The 20,023-nt window shown below is 42.9% G+C and overlaps 2 protein-coding genes across 10 annotated transcripts in view; one reads left to right on the plus strand and one right to left on the minus strand.

Annotated features, from left to right (window-relative positions):
* Nucleotides 1–12,564, minus strand: part of shld2 (shieldin complex subunit 2) — a 149,975-nt gene extending 137,411 nt beyond the window's left edge. For 5 of the 9 annotated variants that reach the window (XM_068020772.1, XM_068020768.1, XM_068020771.1 and 2 more), the window contains exon 1: nucleotides 12,386–12,563. The gene's annotated coding sequence lies outside the window, so the exon portion shown is untranslated. The other 4 variants (XM_068020773.1, XM_068020770.1, XM_068020767.1 and 1 more) reach the window with 2 other exon arrangements.
* Nucleotides 12,565–12,668: 104 nt separating this feature from the next.
* The window catches only part of glud1a (glutamate dehydrogenase 1a), a 110,245-nt gene continuing 102,890 nt past the window's right edge, over nucleotides 12,669–20,023 (plus strand). The window contains exon 1 of the mRNA XM_068020775.1: nucleotides 12,669–13,275. Within this exon, the coding sequence (XP_067876876.1) occupies nucleotides 12,855–13,275 (421 nt within the window). The 5' untranslated portion in view covers nucleotides 12,669–12,854. The remainder of the gene's footprint in view (nucleotides 13,276–20,023) is intronic.

A 20,023-nucleotide genomic window follows, 5' to 3' on the forward strand; every position in this document is an offset into this window, starting at 1 on the left:
CTTCCGGGTCTGGCCTTCAGGGTCCGGTCAGACACACACAGCAGGAATTGCAGGTAAGTGTTAAAAGTTAAAAACTTAACTGAGCTGTGAGACGGGATGTCAAAGAAGGAAACTCTGAGTCTGCACAGTGAGCATCTCTATGACATCATCATGCTCATGCTGCAGCTTCCTGAAGATTGGGAGTCGGAAGGCAAGTAAAAGGGTTGGTCTGAGCTGGGGTCGGTTCGGGCGCAGGGGGAAAATGGAGGGATGAGGGCCGGGTTGGGCTCGGGTCCGATGTGGTTCCATCGGTTTCAGGTCAGATTTTTCTTTGAGACTTGAGCAGGCCTTTACTGGAGAGCTGTAGTCTTCGCTCACTGCCGCTCGGAGGTAGCTGACTCCGGTCCGGTACACACTCTGGCGCAGGTGGACCCTCGTTGCCATGGTCGCCTGCTGTTGCTCTCGTCATGGAGCTTCACGGACAGGCGTAGCTGCCTCCTGGACCTCCATCCATCAGAAGCACTGCATCACACCAGGGGGATCCAAGAAGACAGGGTTTCTGAGACCCATGCCAGATGATCAATCGGCCTCCAGAGCGTTGTCTTTGCAGTTATGAACCTGCCTTGGCAGCTTTTCCTTTGCTCCTTTTCCCAGCAGACTCCCTACTGGCCTTCAGTGCCCACGCTTGCTGATAGCCGACCCTCTCACCCAGCAGTATGAGCATCCGAACCTCACACCCAACAGTTTGGACACCCGATACTGCCACCCGAAACCAAACCCCACCTCGCACAACACCCAAGCCCCTGCTCACCCTTGCACAATACCAGAGACCCTGCTCACCCGGTATGCTGCCCAAGACCAAGCACACCCATGCAGAGTGCACAGCACTGTGTGCTGACAGTGGCCTCCGCTCCCCGCTCTTCCCCTCGGCAGTGCTGGCCATGGCATGGCTGCTGATCAATGAGGGCATGAAAAAATATGGGCAAGTAGAATCAAGGAGAACTCAATCATGTTTTATAAATACATAAAGATCAAGAGGATAAACCAAGGAAAGAGTAGGGCCAATTAGAGGCCAAGAAAGCAATTTGTTTGTGGAGGTCGAAGATGTGGGCATGTTTCTTAATGAATACATGGTGTCTATCTTCACAAAAAAAAAAGAGGGTGATGCAGATGTTAAGGTGGATTGTGTGAAATACTGAATAGGATAAACATAGTGAGAGAGGAAATATTAAGGGGTTTAGTTTATTTTAAAGTGGATAAATTGCCTAGCCTTGATGAAATGTATCCTAGGCTGCTGAGAGAAACAAGAGAACAAAATAGAGGGGCTGCAACTATTGTTTTCCAATCCACTCTTGCTACAGCCGAGATGCAAGAGGACTGCTTATGTCGTATCGTTGTTTAAAGAGGGAGAAAAGGGATAGACCAAATAACTATTGGCCAGTCAGGCAACCTCAGGCAAAGTATTGGAAAAAATTCTGAAGGACAGAGAAAATAATCATTTAGAAAGGCATGGATTAATCAAGAACAGTCAGCATGAAATTGTAAAGGGAAGACTGTGCCTGACTGACTTAAGTTTTTGAGATAACAAAGAGAGTTGTTGAGAGCAGAGCACTTGCTGAAGTCTACGTGGGCTTTAACAAAGCTTCTGAAAGGTCCCACATGACGTACTGGTCAGGACAGTAAAATTTCATGGGATCCAAGGCCAAGTGACATGTTGGATCCAAAATTGGCTCAGTGGCAGGAAGCAAAGGGTAATGGTTGACATGTCTTTGTGACTGGAATGTTATTTCAATTGGAGTTCTGCAAGACTCAGACTAGGTCCTTTACTTTTCATGGTGCATTTATACATATATAAAAGTTTGCAGATAATATAAGGATTGGTTGTGTGGTTGATAGTTAGAAAGAAACCTGTAGACTGCAGGAATATATCAATGAACTGATCAGGTGGGTCGACAAGTGGCAAATAGGACTCAATCCAGAGAACTGTGAAGTAATGCATTTGGGGTTGGCAAACAAGGCAAGAGAATGCACAATAAATGGTAGGATGCTGAGAAGTGTAGAGGAACAGAGACACCTTAGAGTGCATGCTCACAGGTCCCTGAAGATAACAGGACAGGTAGACAAAGTTTTTAAGAAAGCATACAGGTTACTTTCCTTTATTAGCCGAGGCACTGAATATAAGGGCAGGGAGGTTATGCCAGAATGATATAAAATACTAGTCAGGCAACAGCTAGAGTACAGTTTTGGTGACCACATTACAGTCAAGATGTGATCACAGTGGAGAGGGTAGAGAGGAGATTGACCAGGATGTTGGCAGGAAAGGAGAATTTTAGCTATGAGGAAAGATTGGATAGGGTGGGATTTTTTTCTTTGGAACTGAGGAGGCTGAAAGGAGATTTAATTGAGCTGTACAAAATTACGAGAAGCCTACAGAGTGGATAAGAAGGACCTATTTTCCGTGGCAGAGAGGTGAATAGCCAGGGGGCATAGATTTAAAGTAATTGGCAGAAGGATTAGAGGAAAGTTGAAGATAAATCTTTTCACCCAAAGGGTGATACAGTCTGGAACTCACTGCCTGAAAGGGTGATAGAAGCAGAAATCCTCATCACATTTGAAAAATACTTGGAAATGCACTTAAAGTGCTGTATCCTCCAGGGCTACAGACTAAGAACTGGAAAGTGGGATTAGGCTGGATTGTTCTTTTTCAGTTAGCACAGACATGATGGGCCAAATTGCTTCCTTCTGTGCTGTAAATTTTCTATGTTGAGTAACTTAAAAGGAAAATTTTTTAAATAAAATGTGGTCCCTGGCATCAATGATGCACTCCACTCCTTCGGGAGCTCACCAGTCACAGAAAAGCTCAAGTGTGCCATTGGACATCGCATACTCCCTCTCCATGGATATCCGGGTGCAGGCGTGGCCACGGAGGAGAGGCAGGCAGTCGGGCCAAACGATCCCCTCGATTGCACGCTGCCTAGAACTGTGGATGGGCTGTGGCATGCTAAAGTTCTGTCTGCGAATATTTACAATGGATGCCATAAACATACTGCAAAAACTAATCATTCTCCCATTTCTGACAAGACAGCAGCTGCTTCCTACTCCTGTCTGTTCCACCCGCCCTATCTTTCTTGTAATACGGAGACCAGAACTATACCAGATCTGGCCTCTCCACTTCCCGATACAGTTTCAGAAATCACCTCCTTGACCAACTGCTTAGCGTCTGAACCCATATCCTCTACATCACTAAAATCACCTACTTCCACCTCCATAATGCTGCCCATCTCTGTTTCAGCCTCAGCTCAACTGCTGCTGAAACCCTCATTTTATTACCACCAGACTCAACGGTTCCAATGGTCTCTCGGCCAGTCTCCTGTCTTCCACTGTCCATAAAGTTGAACTCATCCAAATCTCTGCCACCCGCATCTTAGTTCACACCAAATGCCATTTTCCCACTACCCCTGTGCTCACTGACCATATTGGTTCGCAGTCTCCAGTGCTTCAAATTGGAAATTCTTATCCCTCTTTTCTAATCCCTCCATTGCCTCATCCCTGCCTATCTCTGTTAACCTCCTCCAATCCTACAACTCTCCTAGAATTCTGCAGTACTTCAATTCTGGCCTCTTGCAAATCCCCACTTTTAAATCGCTCCACCATTGGTGGCCATGCCTCAGCTGTCTAAGCTATAAGCTCTGAGATTTCCTCCTTAAACCTCTCTGCCTCGCTACATCTCTTTTCTCCTACAAGATGCTCCTCAAAACCTACCTCTCTGACCAAGCTTTTAGTCACCTGTCCTAATGTCTCCTATGTGGCTCGGTGTCAAATTTTGTCTGAATTCACTCCCATGAACTCCTTTGACAACATTAAGTGCACATGTTGTTATAACTATACCTCACAATATTTTTGTTTTCTTTCAGCTCTGCAAAAACTGAATTGCACTTTCAGCCAACTATCCATGGATCTTTTTCTTGTTCAATTATGTTAAGCAAGTTGCTAGTTAATATGTAATCTACATTCTCAGTTATTTTACCCAATCTCCTGTCTTTGCACTTATCCTCTCTATCCATTGAGCTAGCCTGTCTTGATCCTTTCAGATATTAGCACACATTGGATTCAGGTACTCACTAGATAAATTCACTAAGCCATTATGACACACGAGGTTCTTTTTAATAGTGGAATACAGCAACACATGCTATGTAGCACATTATCTTACATAATCTTAGTATTTATATTGGTCTAAGAAATTCAAAGACCAATAACAATTAATTGAATGCTAGACTGTTCTTGATACCCAATAATCTAATGATAAAGAATACAAGGTTTCATAACCATTCCATCAGCAGAAAAATTATAACCACAGAGGTCTGTTTTAGTTGGCACACACTTATGAGGGTTTGTAGACAGCACAAGCAAATTTACTTTTCTACTAACAGCACCATTACTGTATGGAATATTATTAAAAGGGATTTTTTCCCCCTTTTTATTTTTCATCTCCTGTAGGTGCAACTCTTGCTGCAGTACAGTTCTACTCATGCCAGCAGTCCTGCAGAACCACGCCCAATTGGTCATTCTTTATGTGTCAGCCTAAACGGTCAGTATTGGAACTCCGCTCAACCATGGAGGGCATTACAGCTGAACTTTATTCTGTTCTCACCATGCCCACAGCTTCTAGCAGGAGTGATCGGATAGTAATAAGGAGTGGGAACTCTGTCTGCTAGTTGTAAAAGATCCTACTGCACTATTCAAAAGAGAGCAGGGAGTTCACCAAGTGTCCCAGCACATTCCCCCTTCAATCATCATCACCAAAAACCAGATTAACTGGTCATTTATCTTAAATTGTTTGTGAGGTTTTACTATTCAAAGCATGTTGAATTTGTCTACGTAACAGCAAGAATGTCATTTCAAAAATTAATTCATTGTTCTGAAACACTTGAGGATATATGAGAATAAAACTATATAAATGCAAAATCCTCATACCTGGTTTGGTAACTTTGTAATTTTTGCACTTTATTGATAATATAAAAAATGATTTAACATCTGTGCTGCTAAAGCTAAGCAAATCATTAGTTGCGGAGACAGAAAATCTCCCTCCTTGAACTGCAATTTGGTGATATCTGTTAGATCATCTTATCCCTGAGCTGCACCTCTCTCCATGGACACAGAAATCATGGAATGAAACAACATAGAAAAAGGCCATTTGGCCCATTCTGCCTGTGCCGGCTATTTGAAAGAGATATCCAATTAGTCTCACTCGCCTGCTCTTTCCCCACCACCTTGAAAATTTTTCCTTTTCATGTTTTATCCAACTTTCTTTTGAAAGTTATTATTGAATATGTTTTCACCACCATTTCAGGCAGTACATTTGAGATCATAACACCTCACTCCATAAAAAATGTTTTCCTCATGTCACCTCTGGTTCTTTTCCAATTGCCTTAAATCGGTGTCCTCTGGTTAGTGGCCCTTCTGTCACTGGAAACAGTTTCTCCTTTTCTAAAAGCAAAATACTGTGGATGCTGGAAATCAGAAATAAAAACAGAAAATCCTGGAAATACTCAGCAGGTCTGATAGCATCTGATAGCATGAGAAACAGATTTAACGTTTCCGGTCTGTGCCCTTTCATCAGAACTGGGAAAAGTTAGAATTGTAATACGGTTTGAGCAAGTGAAAGGGGGAGGATGGGAAGAAGAACAAAAGGGAAGATCTGTGATAAGGTGGAGGGCAGGAGAGGTTAAATGACAAAAGGTATCATGGTGCAAGGCCAAAAAAAGTAATGGTGGAACAAGTAAAGAAACAAAAGATGTCTCTATCGAACATGTGAATGGCAGGACAGCTGCTACCCAAATGCAAAGTTAAGGAAATGAGAAAGAAATGAGAGAAAAAAAATCAAAGCAGCAAAGAGACATGCAATAAAATGGAGATAGAGGTTATGATCTAAGATAGTTGAACTCAATGTTGAGTTCAGAAGGCTGTAAAATGCCCAGTCAAAAGTGAGGTACTGTTCCTTAAACTTGCATTGAACTTCATTGGAACACTGTAGCAGGCCAAGGAAAGAAAAGCCTGAGTGGGAGCAAAGTGGAGAATTAAATTTACTTGCATGCGAACCTCGAGCTTCTGTCGCCTGCCATTTTTATAATTTATAAAGCAAACCAATATACTTTAACAGCCTTCTCAACTTGCCCTCTGGATTACTCTGTTCCTGCTTTCCTTTTAAAATTGTACCTTTTAGTTGACATTGTCTCTACTCAATCTTCCTACCAAAATGAATCACTTCACACTTTCTGCCACGCATCTGCCCATTTCACTAATCTGCGTCTCCTAAATCTGTTACTATCCGCCTCACTGTTTACTACATGAGTTTTATGTCATCTGCAAATTTTGAAGTTATGCTCTGTATACCCAAGTCCAAGTCATCATGAAGACATTCAATTTACCTTTTTATTTATTATGTTTAGAAACTGAAATTTTTGGACTAATCCTTTCAACAGTTGATGACTGATGTTGGTTTATCTGTAGCACACCATGCCTCAATGAATACTATGTCCTTATCAGCATCATATCTCGTCAAGCAAAGGTTTGTTATCAGACTAGCTTTAGTTAAAGATGCCAGCTATTCACATAGTAAATACATTAGGTCTTCAGACCCAGCTTTAGGGTGGAAATTTATAACAAATCCTGTTTCTGTGCTGATTGTGTTAGCTGTTACACGTAATGGATTAACAGCACTTTAGTCTCGGCACTTTAATCTCATGGCAGGGGCTTCAAATATACAGTACATTATATCTCAAACATTATTCTTCATCTGGAGAAAAGTAAGTACAGGTGGATAAGGGGTGTTTTCACAATGATTTAAAATATGTTCTGACAGACTGTAAATTCAGAGGCAAAGGCTATAGTGCTTCCACTTTACCAATTTACCTGATTTGGACAAAACAAAATCAGAATTTTTCTTCTTACTAAAACTCTGACGAAGGTGAAAGGGTAATCTTTTTAGGGTAATCTCTCCGCTAAGGACAATATGCGAGCACACACATACTCTATATAAACTTTACTTGAATAAAGTTTTTTAAACTTGTCCTTTACTGTTTCTTCAAATAATTGAGAAATAACCAAAAAGATACCATTAGAAGTATTGCATCAATTGAACCAACTAAACGCTGCTGATGCATCTTGGAAAATTAAGCACACATTCAGACTTGAGGATCTACCTTGAGCTAGCAGAATCACAGCTTGAGATTAAAAATATCAAGTCCATGCCAAGGTTCTTGAGAGAAACTGAGGTCCAACAAAATCCCAGCTGCAGTGCACAAGACCCATGCACCAGAACTAGCTACGTCCCATAGTCAAGTTATTTCATTGCTGTTATGAAATTGGCATCTGCCTGACAATGTGAAAAATTCTCCACATATGCCATATCCACAAAAATTAGGATAAATCTAACTCGGCCAATTACTTCCCTACAACCTTGATCCAGACACAGACTCAAATGTTGAAGCAACTACCCACAATCATAAAGCTTCAAGATCCCACAAGGAAATTGTGGTCAATAAGGTGGAAGGGGAAAACCTTCTGGCGGCTGCAGTATTATCTAATACGAAGGAAGATAGTGCTGGTTGTTACAGGCTAATCACTACAGCATTAAGATATTGTTGCAGGAGGTCTTCAGTGACATGTCTTCAGCCCAACAATCTTCAGTTTCTTCATCAGTGACCTTCCCTCAGTCATAAGGTCTGGAGTGGAGCTGTAGATTAGCCAACTGCACTCGCAACTCGGATAATGAAGCAGCCCATGCAGGTCGACAGTGGGACTTGGATTACACCCAGGCTTGGGCTAGCAAGTCGCAGATAACACACAGGGTGGCGCAGTGGTTAGCACCGCAGCCTCACAGCTCCAGCGACCCATGTTCAGTTCTGGGTACTGCCTGTGCGGAGTTTGCAAGTTCTCCCTGTGACTGCGTGGGTTTCTGCCGGGCTCTCCAGTTTCCTCCCACAGGCAAAGACTTGCAGGTTGATAGGCAAATTGGCCATTGTAAATTGCCCCTAGTGTAGGTAGGAGAATGGTGGGGATGTGGTAGGGAATATGGGATTAATGTAGGATTAGTATAAATGGGTGGTTGGTGGTCGGCACAGAGTCAGTGGGCCGAAAGGCCTGTTTCAGTGCTGTATCTCTAAACTAAACTAAACTAATTTGTTTCACATAAGTGCATGGCAACCATCACCTCTAACAAAAAAATGGTCCAACCACCTCCTCCAACTTTCAGAGGCACTACCATTGCCAAGTAACTAATGAACAACATCCTGAGGGTCACAAATGACTATAAGTTTAACTGGAACAATCAAGAAGCTCAACACCATCCAGGATAGAGCAGTCTGCTTGATTTGATTCAGCATGGTATATATTGTCTACAGGTTGCACTGCAGCAATTCACTAAGATTACACCAACATCACCTCCCAGCCCTGTGAGCTCTACCACCAAGGACAAGTGTAGCAGGTAGATGGGAACATCATCGCCTCCAATTTTTCCAAGTCACACAGCAACTAAAAGCACTCTTTAGCACATAATCATTAGATACCCTGTTTTTCTCTTTCATCATTCCAAGGCGGCCATTCCACAGCAAATTAATACCCTCTGATATTTCAAATAGTCAGACAGTGAATATTAGCCAACGAAAGCAACAGCTAAGCTTGTCCCTGTCCTCACTCAAAGTCAATAATTTTTAAAGGGCCACTGAACAGATATCAGGAGTGGGAATTCCAATTGATGTTTCCCTTCCCTGTCTACACTTCTGACATCAATTGTAATGTTGCATAGAAGTTATAACACAGAAATAGGCTATTTCTCTCAATTGGTCTGTGCCGGTGATGGTGTTTCAACTGAAATGAATTAATTCAGCGTAGACGAAACCAGGGACACTTGTGGCCTGCAAAATTGAGTTTCACACTCTGTACTACATTTATCAACTGAACGATCAAGGGACTATTTGAAAACTGTTTTTAAATTTGACAGCTGCGTACCTGGAAACATTATAAAGGTAATGTCAAGCCACGGCTGCATGCCACTCACATGAAGTTACGAGTGCTTTCATCATTTTTGTTAAATAATAAGGATGTGTTTTAAAACTGAAAATAAAAGATTCCACAGATGCTGGAACTCTGTGTTGTTTTAAAAAGAGGTCATCAGAAGGTCTTTTGGACTTGGCTTTTAAACAACAGTTACTGGAAGGCACCTGTTTCCAGATAAATGCCCAGCAGCGGGCTTTCTTGACTTGGGGAAAGATGTTTACAGAGAAGTGACAAGATAAGATTTATAGAGGTTAAGAGGCTTGAAAAGGAGTTAAAGAATCAATCTGCCAAGGACAAACCCCAACTCAGCCTGTTCCAGCTCTTTGAAAAGCTCATAGAAGTGAGTGCAAGAAATTGAGAAATTGATGCTGCATTCCTCCTGCAAGACCTGCCTGAAACCCCTGTTGCTGCATTTTTCCTGGAAAGCCTGCCCAAACTATCTTCAACATCGCCTGAAAAGAACTGTTCTAGGAAGTTCCCAGTAACAGCCGTCTACATGTATTTGGACGCCAAACCAAAATGGACATCTGACATTTTTCCATATCTTCTCTTTTTCTTCAAGAATTAGCAAGTATTTGGCCAAAGTATTTTTTTTGTCTGTTGAGTAATGTCAGTAAATCTCTATTTTTTAGGTTAACCGGTTTATGTGTGCATGTGTGAGGGACTAAGGTAAAAAGGGAACTTTCATATTTCAATCTGTGTGTTAATGCTTTGCTTTGTTACTAGTTAAGATTTGTTTTATAATAAACTGATAGTGTTGCTGTTTATTAAAGAAAGCTGGCTAGGGGTATTTTATTTTTGGAATAAAAATAAAGTCTATGATTGACCACATCAGTAACTGTTTTAAATATATGTTGTGACCTGTGGAGAAGGCGAACTAGAAAAACAGTGCACTCCTTCCGTCTCAGTCGCAACACTACTGAATTCCGTTGAAAAATATAATTTGAAGCATTTTCACCATGAAAAATAAGTAGCGATGTATTCAAAATTGTTTCAAATTTGAGTCATTCTTGCTCATCAATAATTAGTCCTGAATGATTGCTCGATTTTGACTGCTCCACATTACAGTCCGAATCACCAAATTTTCACAAGTTCAAACCCAGAGAGCAGCAGGTGGTGAAACAAGTTTAGAAATAAGGATGGATTTCTATATTTTTGCTGCTGTTGAGTTAATTGAAAATTAACATCTGTCATTCGTAACAACAACTTGGATTTATATAGCCTCTTCAGCATAATGAAACATCCCAAGGCGCTTCACAGGGGTATTGTGAAACAAAATATAACACCAATCTACATAAGGAAATTTAAGGCAAAAGACCAAAAGGAGCATCTAGAGGGAATTCCAGAGCTTAGGCACCAGGCAGCTAAAGGCACAGCCATCAACAGTGGCACGATTAAAATAGGGGATGCTTGGGAGGCCTGAATTAGAGGAGTGCAGATATCTCGGGAGGTTGTGGGGCTGGAGGAGATTAGAGATGGGGGGAACGAGGCTATGATGGTATTTGAAAACAAGGATGAGAATTTTAAAAATCAAGTTGTTGCTTACCGAGCATAGGAGTGATGCATGAACAGGATTTGCCCTGGTTTAGAATGCGGGCAGCAGATTTAAATGACCTCGAGTTTAAAGAGGTTAGAACATAGAAAACTAGCCAGGTGTGCATTAAGATAGTCAAATGTAGAAGTAACAAAGACATGGATGAAAACACAGTATTTGTTTTCACGTGTACATTGATGACGCACAGCTCTACCTCAATACCATCTCTCTCGACTGCTCCATTGTTGCTAAATTATCAGACTACTTGTCTGACATCCAGTACTGGATGAGCCAAAATTTCCTCCAACTAAACATTGGGAAGACTAAAGACATTGTCTTCAATCCAAACTCCAAACTCCGTTCCCTAGCTACCGACTCCATCCCTCTCCCTGGCAATTGTCTGAGACTGAACCAGACTGTTCACAACCTTAGTGTGATATTCAACCCTGAGCCGAGCTGCCGACCAGATATCCATGCCATCACTAAGATGGCTTATTACCACCTCCATTCCTGCCTCAGCTCATCTGCTGCTGACAGTCCTCATCCATGCCTTTGTCTTGACTATTCCAATGCACCCCTACCAGCCTCCCACATTCTACCCTCCATAAACTCGAGATCCCCTGTTGCTCTGCTTCCCATGTCCTTACTCAGGCCAAGTCCCATTCACCTATCACCTTGTGCTGGCTGACCTACATTGGTTCCCGGTCAAACAATGCCTTGATTTTAAAATTCACATCCTAGTTTTCAAATCCATACATGCCTTCACCCCCTCCCTATCCCTCTAATCTCTTCCAGTACCATAATCCACCAAGATATCTGTGCTCATCTAATTCTGGCCTCTTGAGCATTCCCAATTTTAACTGCACCACCAAGGGTGGCCATACCCTTCAGCTGCTTAGGCCCAAGTTCTGAAATCCCATCCCTTATCCTCTCCACCTCCCAACCTTTCATTCCTCCTTTTAACCCACCTCTTTGACCAAGCTTTTGGCCATCTGCCCCAATATCATTTTATGGGGCTCTGTGTCTACATTTTGCTTCATAATATTCCTGTGGAGCACCTTGGAACATTTTATTATTTTAAAGGCATTTTATAAAAACAAGTTGTTGTTGGATGAGGGTTTCAGCAGACGAGCAGAGGAAGGGGCAGATATGGAGGTAGAAAGAGGCAGTCTTTGGGATGACACAGATATATGGTTGGAAGCTCACCTCAAGCTCAGTGAGATTCAGCTTCAGATTAAAAGAGGGTGGGGAAGGCTTGACTGTCCCATTAGAAATGTAAATATAAACTTTCCAAAATCAGCAATCCTCCACACTTTTTAGCTATATTATGGAGAATGTCTGTGTTGTCTAGTTACCATGTATTTGAAACATGATCCAGTATTTGAAACAGCATCCTCAGTCTGTTGGGTTGACCACATCATATAACTGTTTTCACTTTTTAGGTAGGAAGGCAACTTGCATTTAATTGGCAGATATCTGACCTACTGCATCCGGGTTATTCAAAATTACTTTAAACCACAGGCAACCTATTATCTTTGAAGTTATAGAAACAAAATAATTAAATGTTTACTCAGTAAGTTAAAAGACATTCGGCTTGACACCAACAACTGAAGAAAGCTTGCAAGCTCCCTACCTCTGGCACTGACAACGTCAAAATGGCAAAGATTAACAAAAGAGCAGCCTACAAGCTAAGCCTTTTCGTCAGAACTTTTCCCTCTCAGCACAGATTTCATGAAGAAAAAAAATAAATTCCATTACACATTCTGCCCTAATTATATTTTAAAAGGTAAACGTCGTTAATGCTACGGAAATTACCGAAGATTCTCGAAGCGCCCCAGGCCGGCCAATCCTATTGGTTGGATTGACTGTCAGATGATTACCGCACGAGCCGGGCCCCCGTCGACCGCTGGCGCGTTCCGCAATATCCGGCAAACAATCGGGGCGCGGTGTGCGCCTGCTCCTCCGCCCCTTTCCCTTGGCTCCGCCCCCCTCACTCCCTCACGACGTCCTCGAAGGCGATCCCATACGTACAAGTACGTGTGAAAACGCTCCGCCCTCATTCCGAACGCATGCGTGGTAGTTGGCAGCCGAAACGGGGCGCATGCGCAGCAGCGGGTTTGAGGGGTGCGGTGGGTCATTCAGCCTGCCCTCAGGCGTCCACTGAAGTGACGGTGCTGAGTCAGACGGGGAAGTCCTCGGTGTTGACAGAGTGAGGGAGACATAGCACTCCCGAGTCCGCTTGAGCACGGTATCCGTCCTGCACACCCCCTCGCTCTCACCCGCCATGTACCGGTATCTAGGGGAACTGCTGGCTCGCCGGGGGGCCGCTGCTTCCTCGCCGACCGGCGCCACTGCCGAGGGCGTTTTGCAGCGCCTCAGCGGCCAGGCTGCCCTGCTCCATTGCCGGCGCTACTCCAGCGAGCCCGCGGCGAACGAGCAGATGGATGACCCGAACTTCTTCAACATGGTGGAGGGCTTTTTTGACCGCGGAGCGAAGATAGTGGAGGACAAGTTGGTGGACAACCTGCGGACCCGCGAGTCGGACGAGCAGAAGCATAACCGGGTGCGGGGCATCCTGAAGATCATCAAGCCCTGCAACCACGTCCTGTCCATCTCCTTCCCCATCAAGAGGGACAACGGCGAGTGGGAAGTGATCGAGGGCTACCGAGCCCAGCACAGTCAGCACCGGACGCCCTGTAAAGGAGGTGAGGCACAGCAAGGCACGCCTAGTGGAGCAGTTGCGGGCGCTCCTGCCCCTGTCACCCTGTCCCTCAGTGGGACAGTTGCGGGCACTCCCCCTGTCACCCTGTCCCTCAGTGGGGAAACTGCAGGAATAATTGTCCTCAAAACCACACATGTTCCATAACTACGAATACTATCGACTGCTGGATTTGTCAGAATAACAGCTCATCCTATCTCTGGGGCTACTGTATTAATACCTGTCTTTACCCTTTCCAATTTCACTGCTGCAGGGATATGCTCCTATTGCCCTTTGCACTGACACTGCTGTGTTAATGCATAACTTCTTGTGAGGCTGCTTTATAATTGTAGGCCTGATATACTAATGGATCAAGTGTGGGGATGTACATTTAACAGTTTCTATGATGTACATTGTATAAGGAAATGTTGCCCCTATCGGGATAGACAGTATAGTATTACTGACTGCAGTTCGCAAAGATTTGGGCTGCCTCTTAAGCTACAGATTATGAATCCTTAAGTGAGATTAGTTTAATTGTACACATCCTCATGTATTTTTTCAAATGTTTGCTTAATTCAAGTCTTGTCTGTTTACTGGATGGAAAGTGCTTTTTCCAGTGCTTAATTTTGAGTGACATTGGCCAGGGCAACTGAAGTATTTGTAAAACTTAATAAAATTGTGACTTGCACATTAAAATTCCAGCAATAGAACACTGGGATGCAAACCATCTCTTGTGTATTGTGATTATAATAGAGTTCCTATTGAGATTAAAGAAATAATTTAATGTATGAAAATATATTTTTCTGGGGAAGAGAAAAGCTTGCCCAAGTTGACAGGATGCTCTCCTTGTTGGTTTTTTTTGTGTTTTCTTTTCCCTCCCCCACCCAAACAAAAGGTGCATATATTTAGTAGTTGATATAGGCAACACCTCTTGACTTTGTGATATTTAACGAATACTTTTCAGCTTGCACTGATGAATCTTGCTGTTAACAAGAATGGGAAATAGACATTTTTCCCACCTAGAAGGACAAGGGCGGCAGATGCATGGGAATGTCACCACCTGCAAGTTCCCTCCAAGCCACACACCATCCTGATTTGGAACTATATCACAGTTCTTTCACTGTCGCTGGGTCAAAATCCTAGAACTCCCTAGCAGCACTTTGGGTGTGCTGACACCATGTGGACTGCAGCAGTTCAAAAAGGCAACTCGCACCACCTTCTTGAGGGCAGTTAGGGATGGATAATAAATGCTGGCTTAGTCAGCGACACCCGTATGCCATGAAAGAATAAAAAAATCAGTAATTATTCTGACCCAAATTGGAACTCTATTGAAGAATTTCTAATAAGGGCTTGATTTTTTTCAAATTCTGCTGCAGGGGTCTCAGTAAGTACTGCTGTTGCTTTTGAAAGCTTAAGGGCCTTATGAATAGCATGGTGCAGATTTTAGGCATTGCTTTGTGCAGAATATAGGTGGTGAGTGGGAGACTGGATAACTTAAAATTAAAAAAAAAAGTGAAGTGTAGCAAAACATCTTCTCAAGTTGTTCTGGTTTCTAGGTTTCCTATTGCAATGTTTATTTCTGGCCAAATTTTGGCCCTTTTATTTTTCTAGGGGTTTTGTTTCTTTTCATAATGAGCCAAAATACTCTGATGCTGTCTGCATTATTTGGAGTTGTGGCTGTTCTTAAAGTGTGAAAATAATACAGGCATTGGCTCTTCTGTAATTACAGAAATGTTTTATTCAGTCATTCAGAATTTTTCCATTTTATGTTATTTCACTTTCTTCACTCCCCCCATTTTATTTTCTATCTTGACCTTTCACCAAGCAACTACCAATCCTTAGCAAATTTAGTCTTCCCTTGAACTTTCCCATCCCTTCTGTGGCAGACTTTTATGTCTTGTTCTGGTCTTGCTGTTCACATCAGCTTTCCCAGGCACAATCATAACCACACCCTTGATCTTTATTGCACATCGTTCCGACCTCTTTTGTTTTTATTGAGCTGCTTCATTTTCTACATACTCCTGCATCTCCTAAACCTGCCCATAGTCTCTTGCTTGTCACTTCATGCTACTGGAAATCCTAACTCCAAAACTCCCTGCTCTTTCTAACTCATTTTTTCCATCTCTGGCTTTCCCCATATGACAAAACCTTTTTCCGTAAATATCTTATTTCTGTCTTTGCTCCGGTACCTTTGCAATCCCATAGAGTCCCTCACCCCCACTGCTTCACTTGGACATCAACCTCAAATCAATAGGCCCTGCTTGACCGTTCTTGGCCTTTTATTTGACCTGACTGTCCCTAACACCTTTGGCTGGTTAACCTCAATTTGTATATTTCTCTTGAATTTCAGTCTCACTGGCTGGTAAAAACTGAATCAGAAATGCAGAGCCTTGGCATCCTAGTGGTCTTGAACCCATATTCATTCTGTAACCAAAAGAGCTTTCTTCCACCTGCACCCCGTTCTTCCCCCACCACTGAAATCAAAGTCTCTGTTCACTTTCACGGTTTGACATCTCTAATGCCGTTCTGACAGGACTCCTTTCATCAACCCGACACAAACTATAACTTCATACAAGAAGACACAGCTCACATAGTCGCCCTCACTGTCGCAGTTCCATTAACCCCTATCTTCTCCCAGCTCCATTTGCATGCTGTACTCCAGATTCAATTTTGAAATTTGTGTCCTTGTTTCTGCTGATCTCCTCCACCTCATCACTTGCTGTCTCTGCTGCCGCACCATCAGCTGCTCATTCTGCCACCCTGCTCCTGCCGTCTGGAGTTTTCTATCCAGTTCCGTTGTTATTTCCTTCCTGGCTTTTAAAACATTCCTTTAAAACCCTCTGAATGTCCCTTTGGTTTCATATCTAATCATCTCCTTGTCCCTTTTTCTTCTCTTTCTCCCTCCTCTTCAATTCTCAGTGTCCACCACATATTTTTCCTCAGTGTAAAGTGCTCTGAGATGAAGTCCTGCATATAAAGGATGCTAAAATCTCATCCTTGTTTTTAAATCCTTCTGTGGCTTTGCCCCCTCACAACTGTAACCTCCTCCAGTCCTACAACCCTCAAATCTCTGTATTTCTCCAATTTTGACATTTACACATCTCCAATATTCATTGCTTCACCATTGGTGACCATGCCTTTAGCTGCCTAGGCCCTAAGCTCTGGATTTGCCTCCCTAAACCTCTTTCTTTCTACCTGTCTTCCTTTTAAAGCTGTCCTCTTTGACCACGTTTGTCCTGTCTATTGTCTCCTTTGTTGGATAATGCTCCTGTGAAGTGCCTTGGAATCTTTTATTGCATTAAAGATGCTTTATAAATGCAAGTTATTTACAAGTTCAGGTTCATTGAGTATTATTGTTGCACTAGGTTTTGGCTTAAAACTGACCCAGGAATTCCTAACTGTGATGCAGCAATTTAAAATTTCCAACATTTGTTAAAGATTGCTCTGTTCTCGTCTCTGCAGCAGATTTTCTGAGAAGACTAAATGTATTCTATAAGTAAAAGCAAAATACTGCGGATGCTGGAAATCTGAAATAAAAACAAGAAATGCTGGAACCACTCAGCAGGTCTGGCAGCATCTGTGGAAAGAGAAGCAGAGTTAACGTTTCGGGTCAGTGACCCTTCATGATAACTCTGCTTCTCTTTCCACAGATGCTGCCAGACCTGCTGAGTGGTTCCGGCATTTCTTGTTTTTATTTGTATTCTATAAGTATCCTGTTATCAGATGTGGTGTACGCATACATTTAGAGAATGGAATCTTGATTATCGACAGTCCTGATTATCCACTGGAGGCTTTGTGGGTGTTGGGTTTAATTTTGCATAAATACAATTGAGTGTTTTTTCAGTTTGACTTTTTTTCAAACACTGGCTTCTTGAGCCTATAAGTAGATGTTATCTGAAATGTCCAGTGTATTTCACAATTTAATGACCAGACATCACTGACATTTTGCTTCAAGTTTCAGATAAGATCTTTGCTTTCAGTCTGGGACTTCAGCAGAAGTGAAGTGTCAGGAATTTTCATCTCTGTTGTAGGGTCATAGAATGATACAGCACAGAGGAAGGCCATTTGGCCCATTGTATTTATGCTAGCTCTTTGAAAGACATATCCAATTAGTCCCACTCTTCTACCCTCCCTACCCACATCTCCCCCATAACCCTGCAGTTTTGTTCCCTTCAAGTATTTATCCAATTCCCTTTGAGAGTTAATCTTGGACCTGCTTCCACAGCCTTTACGCAGAGGGTGGTGGGTGCCTGGAACGCGTTGCCAGCGGAGGTGGTAGACGCGGGCACGATAGTGTCTTTTAAGATGTATCTAGACAGATACATGAATGGGCAGGAAGCAAAGAGATACAGACCCTTAGAAAATAGGCGACAGGTTTAGATAGAGGATCTGGATCGGCGCAGGCTTGGAGGGCCGAAGGGCCTGTTCCTGTGCTGTAATTTTCTTTGTTCTTTGTTCAGTGCATTCCAGATTAGATCCAGCTACATTTAAAAATAATTCTGCTCACCTTGCCTCTGATTCTATTGCCAATTACCTTAGATCTGTGTCCTTTGCCAGTGGGAACAGTTTCTCCTTGTTTTATTAAAACTCTGATTTTATGTGCATTTTTGGTCCATTCAGGTTGCCTGTGCAAAGTTAAAACCGCACTCTTGTACAAAGTATAGGCTGACTTAATTATCTGCACATCCATTATAGAGCATAATCTGGCTTCCACTACAAATTGTTTATATGATGAATTGTAAAGCGGTGGCTGAGGTGGGACTGAGTGATTCAGCGTAATATGCACACCATTAGAAGTCAGTCCAAGGTGAAAGTTTCAGTACCAGCTACAAAGGTCCTGCATCAATGTTATGGCTACGTACCACTTGCAGTGGATACAAAGTAAGAACTGGATACCTGTAAAAAGGAATCTAATAAGGGATGTATTGCATTTATGCATGAAAATGGGCATGGCAGGGAGGACAAGTGGGCATAGGAGTGACATGTGACCCATATTCTATATAGACAATACAGGCAGTAACACAAAGTAAGTGCATTAATGAAATGCAAGACCAAGCCACGCATAAACTGTAGTTTGTGTTGGCTCATCACTTCCTGCCAAGCTGGCGGCACTTGAATGCTACCAGTATATGGCACCAGTGGGCTCTCTGATACTGATGCAGACCGCTCAGTTGTGGCTCGTTCAGTTACTATGGTAACCGTGTCAAAGCAGTTTGATTAATGACCAGTAATGGTTATAGATCAGCTGGTTGGATGAATGGCTCAATGGAAGGAGGTTCTCATGCCAACAGGTGTGCTGCAGAACTTGGTGAAATTTCACCAAGTACCAAGATCAAGTGCCACCTAGTTGAGAAGGCTTTTGTTTTACATTGTTAGTGAAGTGACTAGATCTGATGCAATCCTGGTGACATATTGAACTCTGGTGTTGCCAGTGTCCTCTATATAGTAGTTTCAATGGACCATCAATCTACTGCACTCTTGATTAAAATGCTTGTTCAATGAGAGTTGCATTAGGACTCTCTTAGTGTGCAGATCAGACAATGGTCTTAATCTAGCAACAAGGATTTGAATTTGTTTACAGGAAATTGAATTGAGCTGTTGCTTTTGGAATTTGTCACTGAAACTAAAAGAGCCACTGCACCAGAAAGGTACTGTAGATTCCAGCTGTTTATATCTCCTTATGCTCCTACCTAATTTCATATGTCCCTCGGGAAGTTTAACCCTGACTGACTGTATGCATTGAAAATGGAAGATATCTCCCTTGATGGCTCTGTGGGTGAATGTACCATGTATTATGAAACTGAGCCATACAAAATGTCAGGCTTGTTTCCCTGACCTGTGTTGAATTAGATGACCTCAGCTAGGGTAGCAGTGTGGGTGCTTCATCAGGCTCGTGTGCCCTGAAACTAAGTTGATAAAATCAGCAGGTGTCTTGCACCTACTCGCTATCTTGTAGTGTCTGTTCTCCCTCACACCTCCGTCATGTGAGATTGTTGGGTTAGGACTGAATTGAGCTTAACTGTAATGTAATCTATTATGTCTGCCTTGGCTCAATGCGAGCACATTTGCCTCCCGCTCAGAAGGTAAAGGATGAGCTCCACTCCAGGGACTTGAGTGCATAATCTAGACTGGACACTAGTATGTTAGTCAGGGAGTGCTGCATTGTCAAATGTGCTGACTTTTGGATGAGACATTGTACAAAATTCCACCTGCCTTTTCAGTTGGGCCTAAAAGATCTCGTGGCACTGTTTTGAAGAGCAGGGAAGTTTTCTCGGTGTGCTGGCCAAGATTACATCAGTGGTGACGATTCAAAAGTATTTCACTAGCTTTGAATTGCTTTGTGTGTCCTCCAGATGTGAAACACACCATATAAAATGCAAATCCTTCTACCTCCTTCCTCTTTCCCCAAACCACCCCCCCCCCCCCCCCCCCCCCCCCGCACTGCCTGCCAGTGCCCTGGCTTGCATGTGAAGAATGGCTATTTGATTGAGGTTATTGCAGTGTGCTGATGCCATGGAATTGTACAGTGATATGAGTGACAGCCTTCAAGAGTTGAAGAAAGTGAAAAGAATTCCTGTTAAACTTTTTGGAGGGGCAGCAGGAAGTGGGTTACAGAGCAGTGTTTCTTCACTAAGAAAGTGAGCAAGTAGCCTGCACCCAGATTGTACTGATGTCAGAGCACCAAGCTGGCTGATATGAGCATATCAGGCAGGTAATACTCCTCACTGGGGAAATGCTACATCTCAGTTGACTGA

Source organism: Heterodontus francisci, chromosome 42 (genome assembly GCF_036365525.1).
Source record: "Heterodontus francisci isolate sHetFra1 chromosome 42, sHetFra1.hap1, whole genome shotgun sequence".
NCBI lineage: Eukaryota > Metazoa > Chordata > Chondrichthyes > Heterodontiformes > Heterodontidae > Heterodontus > Heterodontus francisci.